The 8,922-nt window shown below is 34.4% G+C and overlaps 1 protein-coding gene across 1 annotated transcript; it reads left to right on the top strand.

Moving 5' to 3' along the window:
- Positions 1-467: 467 nt before the first annotated feature.
- Positions 468-3,490, top strand: LOC120623906 (venom serine proteinase-like protein). Its single transcript, XM_039890195.1, has 6 exons — positions 468-531; positions 612-676; positions 743-949; positions 1,051-1,221; positions 1,311-1,466; positions 2,866-3,490. Exons 1-6 carry the CDS (start codon positions 498-500, stop codon positions 3,478-3,480), a joined length of 1,248 nt encoding a protein of 415 aa, XP_039746129.1. The 5' UTR covers positions 468-497; the 3' UTR covers positions 3,481-3,490.
- Positions 3,491-8,922: the final 5,432 nt, after the last annotated feature.

Raw genomic sequence — 8,922 nt, 5'->3', positions numbered from 1 at the left:
CGTGTCGTTCCAAGCGTATTAATACGCGTCCTTAAACACCCCCTTACATGAATAATTAGATGTTTCCCGGATTTATACTCTACCTTATCTATAAAACACGCGTTTTAAATCTGCAAACTCATTCTTTTCGCCTTATTGAGGATAATACATCTTAGCTCCGTTGCGATTCTGATTAATGCGTTCAACTAGACTCGTCGCAACTTTGTCAGAGATAACGGTGGAAAATAATGGGACGTGACTCCGCTAATTCGGTTTTTACAAGAGGAAAGTGTAAAAGATTTTAACCATTTTAATTTTGTTTGAAGAAGTGATTTGTGAAATAATTCTGGAAAGTCATCAGAACTTTTTACTCTTATTATCACTGTGCTTCAGTGACATAAAAATATGCTTGGAAAAAAAATTTATTCGGATTCTTCTTTCAAATTTTGATCTGCCAAAATAATTCATACGCTTAAGTCAAATGATCATCTAGCTATCTTTTTGGCAAATATTTAATAATGCGTGGTTTTTTGCTCGCCGTTCTGTGTGCTGGTAAGTTTATCAGTAATTTACATCTATTGCTACTATTTATTTCACTGTAATACTTAATAATTTGTTTATTATGTTCGTAGTTGCATTAAAAAGCGTCGTCGCTGAAGGTGAAAATGAAGTGAAGCGGGGGTCATTCCCTTTTATGGTAAGCTTTAAATATTTATTAATAGAGAGTAAATATAATCACATAATAATAATAAAACGATTACAGGCTTACCTATACTATCTGGATGAGACGATATTGGAAAATGATGCAAGATTTACTAGAAGTGCTGCTTTGATTAGTAATGATTGGCTGATTTCTTCTGGGGACGTGTCAGTTAAATTTCCACAAAAAACTCTTTTAGCAAGACTAGGAGCTGTCAATGTAGATAAAAACTTCATTTTAAATGATGATGAAGAAGAACAAGAACGCGAGGTAAAAAACATAATTTTAATAAATAAATTATTGTTTTGTAAGTTGAAATTAAACACAATTTCCTTTTCAAATATAAATTTAATGTTGTATTATATTTTTAGATAATCTTGATTCTGCGCCCTTCCAACTATACTGCAACACAATGGTGGAAAACTGATATTTCACTACTAAAAACTTTGTTGCCCTTTAATAACACGTTGTCAGTTGCACCAGTCATTTTAGTCAGTAATTCTGATATTCCATACAAAAACTGCTACATACTTGTTTATGCTGTAAGTTTAATTATTGACTAAAAGTAAATTATTTGATTAGAGATTTTAATTAACAATAATCTATTAATTTAATTATTTCTTTTAAAAAGAGTCGTGATAATGTAACAGAGCGAACCTTAATACAAATGACAGTTGAACTTTTACCACCGACACAAGAAGACTGTGGAAATTATTATGGGAAGGAAACGATGGCATGCGCTAATGAACTTGACAAGAATGCTTTAACAGATCCTAACTTTTGTCAGGTAAAGTTTCATAACTTTCAAATAACATTTATCGAGAGTTAAATATAACGGCCGATTGGCGCAGTGGGTATCCTATTTTCTGAGTCCAAGGCCGTGTGTTCGATTCCCACAACTGGAAAATGTTAATGTGATGAACATTAATGTTTTTCAATATCTGGGTGTTTGTCTTTATATTAAAAGTATTTATGTACTATAGTATTCATAAAAATATTCATCAGCCATCTAAGTACCCATAACACAAGCAACGTATATTTATTTATTATTATTATATTAATTATTATTGTTTTTACATCTAACAATAAAATCAAAATAAAAATAAAATTTTGAAAATCCAAAAGTGCACGAATCATAATGCTCATTTAATTATCAAATATTGAAAAAAAAAAAAAAAACATAAGTCGTTCAAAATTAGTTGCCGAAAAAACAGCTGTACTAGGAAGGTACTGCACAAGCGCCCCTGGTGGAATAAATGTACATAATATCTATAGATATAGATATATCACCATCCATGTTAATTTTACATAGATATATATAGATATACAGTCTTGCAGTTTTCGTTTTTTATTAATTGCAATTAAACTACACTGAATTAATTAATCATTCGCATTCAGTGACCTACAATCGTCGATTAGAATTTTTTTTTTTTTTAATTTAACTCAAATAATGGATTTTTTCACAAGTTAGTGTTTTCGGGTTTCACACATGACGAACAGGATTTTTTTTTGACCTATTTTGGTGTTTTTTACCAATTCTATTGCAGTAAATCTGTTTTTTTAAAGAATGGAATTAATCTCCATTACATTATCTCGACAATAGTATGCAAAATATCTTGATTCCGTGAACTAACAAGGCTATAATAATAAAAATAGCCGCCGAAATGAGGCGAAAAAATTTTTCGATCGTAAAGCACTCTCTGATGCTTCGCATCATGAGTCGTGCAATTGAACTATGAAGTTCGATGTTAAAACGGTTTAGATAGAGCAGGTGTCATCATCATCATCATAAACCCATTACTGGCTCTATACATCGCATAGGTTGCCCCTCAGAATGATAAGGGTTTAAGCTGGTCCACCACGCTGGTCAAGTACGAATTGGTAGACTTCACACGCCTTTCAGAACATCTTAAAGAGGTCTAGGTATGCAGGTGTCGTTACGATGTTTTCCTTCACCGCTGAACAAGTAATATATAATTGCCATGACACCGAAAAGTCAGAGGTATGTACCAGGAATTGAACTCGATCCTCTTGAAGCAAAGTCCGAAGCCCAACACCACCAAAGTAGTACCAAAACATTATTAATAAAACACAAAACAATATGTTTTCATGATTTTGATATATCTTGATTTGATATAAGCTCTATTGCAATGCGTCTTATTTTATCTTTATCTCGTCATTTCTAGGGCAATAAAGGTGGTCCACTTATATGCAACAATGAATTAATTGGTCTACAAACATACGTCAATGATTGTAAGCAGCCTCATCTCTATCAGCTTGTCAATGCATGGGAAAAATTTATCAATTGTGCGGCAAAAGGACGATTTTTAACAGAGCCATGTTCTAAGGTTTCCATTGCAATAACTAAAGATCCACCTACTCCCACATTAGATACGCCAAGAGTATCCGAAATCATTGATGATACAAATTCTCAATCTGTCCACGCTGAGTCAAATACTCAGTTTAACAAAGCTGTAACTGAAAACTTGTCCACTCTGATGGTAGAAGAACCTACATTAACAAGTGAAATTGGATCAAAATACTCGTATGAGCAGACTGAAATCAACGACAGAAACGAAGAACAGATAACAACCAATACTTCTGTGTTGATAGAAAACTACTCTCATGATACAAGTACCACTGAAGTGACACATAACGCAGAAGAAACTGTAATGGATTCCACGGACGAACGTGATCGAAAGAATCCTATTGAAACTCAGTATCAATTAGTAAACGGTGATGCTTTACTAAATATTCCTACGTTATTTCACTACTTAGTGACTTTCGTATTGGTTTTGTAATACACTTAGCTTTGTCATTTACTCAATAAATTGAATTTTCAAAATTGTTCAATACATTTTTCCATTAAAAATTTTTAGTACTTTAACTTACTCGTATAATAAAACTGTAACTAGAAGATTTCTGTACATTTACTATATTTTGAAAATATTGACCGGGGGATGCTTTATAATCGATACTGAATCCAAAACATATTTATTTAAGTTTTGTCTGTCTGTCTGTCTGTCCGGGTATCACGTGAAGACTACCGAACGGATTTACATAAAATTTGGTATAGTGGTGGCGGATATTCCGGGTCAACATATTGAATACATTTTATCCCGATAAACAATAAGTTTCCTCCGGCAAATGGGAAGATTTTTTTGAAGCTCCGTTAAATTTGAACCGATTTTAATAATTCTTTTTTATTTTAAAGTGTATACTATTAATCATGTATTGTTTTATTTTAATGAAGATCTGATAAATAATATCGGAGATAAGGGACATAACTCTTCACAGATAACAGCAAGGCATATGGGACAGTGATCGAATGCATGCGGATGGATCTATGGATGTATGGATGGATGGATGTATGTATGGATGTATGGATGGATGGGCGGTTGTTTGTCACGCTTTAACGCCACAAAAATGAACCGATTTGGCTGAAATTAGTCGGAAATAAAACTGGACCCGGTAGGTGGCTTTGCAATTTGGTTCTTGGTTTTCTTAAGATATTAAAACAGATAATAACCGATTTGATGCAGACGAAGTGAGGCGGGTCAGTAAGTGTTACAATATGTAAAGATTTCCTCAATACGGTCTGGAAACTTGTTAATGCTATTAGCGCAAACTGCGGAGGCGTTAAGCCTTGCAACCTTACTTAATTCTACTTATTCGCAAAACTTTATCGTGCTGCGGCACTCAGAACCTCTTGCAAAAGCGATATTTCTTATGTACCTAAGTGTATATTGTAACAACTATTAATAGAATTAATTATAAGTATCAGGTATGGATCTATGGTAATAAGTAATCTTTTATATATATCTTTGTGTGCGTGTAATGTCACTTTGTCAATTGGAATGAATTTTTTGGTAACCAACCAGGGTGCCACCCAAACGTGGGTGGCACCCTGGTTGGTTTAGGTTCACAAATTAGCCCGACAGATGGCGCTGGGGTCCGCTAGTAACCTTATATATTCTGTATTCTGTATACGTGTTCTATGTATGAGTACATATTAATATGCGTATGAGTCAACCTTAAAAAATAGTCTTAAATTGGAGCGAAAAGTTTTTAGAACTTTAAAGAAACAGAAAATTCCGACTTAATTCCGTCGTTTTGGCGTAACGTTTACCGTTCACACGTCGCACACATCGAAATCTCTCAAAAAGGATATTTTTTCGAGTTTTTGCAACATTTCTCATTGATGATGGTAGCGTGGTCTTGGTAGCTATTGGACGTAGCGTGATGTAATGCAGCCGGTACTACCAACAAAAAAACTCCAATTTAAAACCGCAGTTCCTGAGATAAGCGCGTTTAACCAAACAAATTCAAAAGCTTTATAATAGGCAACCCGTGCCCACTTCATTGTGTGTTAAACATTTTTACTTGTATTCAAATTATGAATGTGGTTCGTTTAATACTGAGTGGTATGATATATTTCCTGACTTCCAAAAGAAGGCTTATATTTCTACTACATACTTATGTGCGTATGTAATCGCATGTCGATTTGGCTATATTACTAGGCGAGGCTAGGTTAAAAATGAGTGAATGAAATGATTAGGATTGAAAAAAAATCGTAGGCAGCCTTTTCTAATATGTTTTTAATAGCGTGCAACGGTGTTTTCGTTTTCATCGATTTATATCCAATTTTTTATTGGATATAAATGAATAAGCATACCTATGCTTATTCTAAGACAATCCGATGCCCACGTTCTTCGTCCGTGTTTATTACGGTTTTTTAAAAATCCCGAGGGAACTGTTTCTTTTCTTGGGATAAAAAGCTTATGTTACTCTCCGTCCTGTAAACTAATTCTTAGCCAAAATTCAGGTTCATGGGTTGCTTAGTTCCTAACTAACGCGAAGGAAGGACACAAACGTACTTTCGCATTTATTCATAAAAGGATACTTTGTCAATGTAGTAGCAAAAGTATTTTAATAAAAAGGTAATAGATGCATTCAAAAACACGTAGAATTCGCCTGCGGTTCTTTAAAAATGTTGAAATTTATAAGTGAATTTTCTTTTCCATGTTACGGAGTGCAGTAGAATGGGAATGTATCTTAATACCACTCGATGTATTTAAATTCCAAAGGGGGATCGCATTTGAAAACTGTTATGCATATTTTAAAGTTAAATTTACTTAGTATGGTCTCGACACCGATTGAGAATTCGATGCGAATAGAACTTTGTGTTCTTTTAACGATATATCGTAGACGTGATAATATCGTGTTCAAGTATTATCTACCTTTATGTTGCCTTTAGCAAAGATGAACAAAAATTCAAAATTCAGGAGTCGTTTATTACATAAGCAGTTTTAAAACGTCATCTGTTCGAAAGGCATATTTTACATAGGAAAAGCCGCCAAGAAACTCAGCAGTAGCTCGGTTCCAATATTAATATTCTTTGTTTAAGCAGTATTAAAATACTGCTTCAGCAAAGGGTAAAATTGGCCCACTTGAACTCCAGACGATGACGATGGTGGATGCTACGTATAGTTAGAATTTGCGCTGATGTTACGGAGCGCCTAAAAAAATCAAATAGCAACATGTTACACAAATAACTTTGCTGGAAACGTAATTATTTCACTTTGTTCCTGTTTACAAAACAAGTCTGAAACGGCTATTCAACAAAATTTCAGCAATTAACACTGACGGCAATGAGTTAACAAACAAAAGGAATTAATTTAACAATCTAATAAAAAGAAATAAGCAGTTCATAAAAGTTTTAATAATTAAAACTCGAATAAAAATAAGAACTCCCGGGATAGATAATACCAACCCTAAAAAGACTCCGGGTTTCGTTCATGCGGAGGAATTGTAATGCTAATCGGGATCGGAGGAAGCTTTGGTTAGAAAATTATGGAAAAATAAATAAATTAGTAGACATGTAGGGGAAGACCATGCAACGCGGAAACCTTAACAATCGCTTATTGGAAAAATATAGATACACACTAACGATAGATATTTATTGAAGTTTTTAATACAATCAATACAAAATACGTGCGATTAATACTTTTTGAGAAAATTGAGAATATTGCAATTGGTACCGCTATTTGCATTGCCCAACCCTCCGGGTAAATTGGATAGGATTGTAAGCCAAAATGAATACACAGTTAATTGTTCCCGAGGAATACATCCTTATACAACGTTGCAAAGTGATAGCTTGCTTCCGGAAGACGCTCATAGGAAATTTTAACCAGGGAAATGTTAGTGTTTGTGTGCGTGAGTGTACGTGCACGTGTGCATGAGTGTTTGTGTGTGTGTAAGTGTAAGTCATCAAATTTACTTCATATTTACTGAACGGATGAATCGATTTTGATTTTGAATTTTTTGTCTGCAAGGTGAGTTAGTCTGGTGTGTTCTTAGCTGTTTTATAAAAAAAACAGTCCAATGTGTTATTTTATTAGGGGGGTTTTTAAATGTTTGAATGTACATATATATATATATATATATATATATTTAGTAACAGAAATATATATTCTGTCAATATTAGCCAATAGGCAATAAACGTTCCGAGCTACCAAGCTCAACTTCGGTTTTATAACAATCACACTATCGTTTTTAAAGTACAAAATAACCGGCGATATTCTGGTTGTGGGGTCAAGCTTAAATGGTTAAGGCTTGGGTGTCGTTCCTTTTCATAAATCCCTTTTTGAGGGTGGAAGAGCTAACGACAGTTAACTTTTTCTTTAACGGCTATTGAAGACTGTAAATGGGAAATATCTCATAAATATAATAGCTGTCTTATTTGTTAATGGCTTTGTTTTTGACTGTTCATTTGGCTAAATTTTAGGAGTTTGAAATTATATTGACTAAAAACTTGGTCGAAAGGTTCGAAAGTCCATCTACATAGCTCCCAGGCTTCCTTATTTCCTTACAGGCTTTGACGGCCGATTGGCCCAGAGGGCAGCGATTTTCACAACGGAAAATTTTCGTGTGATGATCATGAACGTTTTTCAGTGTCTGGGTGTTTATATTTATATAATAAGTATTTATGTATATTAATTATAAAAATATTCATCAGTCATCTTAGTACCCATAACACAAGCTACGCTTACATTGGGGCTAGTTGGCGATGTGTGTATTGTCGTAGTATATTTATTTTTTTAGTATATTTTTTGATCAGAGAGAGATTAAGACTTAGGTAAACCAAGTCAGATAGAAGTTTAGAGATACACTAGCTGGTTAAACATTGTGTGCCTATTAAACTGGTCTAAACTGTTGCATATCTGAACCATATGCGATAGTTGTTATGGACAAGTTTGATCCACGGAACGCACCTTTGAATTTTCGAAGTTGGGTGTTTTAAGCAATTTAATATCACTTGCTAAGAGAAATCTGCACAAGGCATGCAAGAACTCGACCTGCAACGTGCTGTTTTTATCAACCACCACGGCTAGCATGGGCAGGAGACAATTATATCCCCGGGGATATGATACAAATTTATCTTCTCCCACAGCTTTTTTAATTCTCAGAGCACCGGCGGCGCGACGCACAAGTGGATAATATCCAAATAATTCTTAATAAACGGGGGTGAACTTCTTCTATTCCATGTTCCCGTGCTTTAGCAGGTGGGCACGTTAATAATATCCCCTGTGAGGGGATATAATCGGGGGATATAATTTTTGTCTCCTGACTGTGCTAGCCCTGCTGAGGCGTAGGTGTTAAGCCTAAGATGGTGTGCCTATAATTACACCATCTTGATATACCATTGACATACACAGACGTAGCCTGCGTACAGCGTACCTATAAGAAGTTAAAGTCGAAAGGAAAACAAATCATGCACTACAATAAAATTCCATCGTATAATAACGGAATCATCAAATCTGCCGACACCGCCTCTGTAGGCAATTTTCAATCTCTTTTCTATTTATGACAGTAATAAAGCGACCGGGAAAAGTCAACAATCAATTTTGTATTTCAATTTATTCCCAACCATCCTAGTTCGTGCGGTGATAAGAAAAAGAAAAACGCGTTCATTGAAAACGGAAATTATTGCAAGAAGCCATCAGTGGTGTGCGCTTGGCTTACGCTGTTCTCATTTTTAGGATTCCTTATTAGAAGGTTAAAGTACCATCTATTAATATTCAACTGGATTGTATCAGTAAAGAAGATGAAAGTTTAGTATATTTGATTCCCTATCTTAACACCTGCACTTTTAATTTTGGATACAATTCTATTAAATGCCTCAATCCGCCAAGTGTCAAAAAAAAAATCACTAACGAACATATACATAAACTATGGAAAAA

Source organism: Pararge aegeria, chromosome 5 (genome assembly GCF_905163445.1).
Source record: "Pararge aegeria chromosome 5, ilParAegt1.1, whole genome shotgun sequence".
Classification (NCBI taxonomy): Eukaryota; Metazoa; Arthropoda; class Insecta; order Lepidoptera; family Nymphalidae; genus Pararge; species Pararge aegeria.
The sequence above is the reverse complement of the archived record's forward strand: the minus strand, read 5'-3'. Positions and strand labels throughout refer to the sequence as shown.

Excerpts from the sequence above, each read along its gene's own strand:
- LOC120623906 (XM_039890195.1), top strand. The coding sequence starts at position 498 with ATGCGTGGTTTTTTGCTCGCCGTTCTGTGTGCTG. Across the intron at positions 532-611 it reads GCTCGCCGTTCTGTGTGCTG|TTGCATTAAAAAGCGTCGTC; the intron begins GTAAGTTTATCA and ends TTATGTTCGTAG. Across the intron at positions 1,222-1,310 it reads GCTACATACTTGTTTATGCT|AGTCGTGATAATGTAACAGA; the intron begins GTAAGTTTAATT and ends TCTTTTAAAAAG.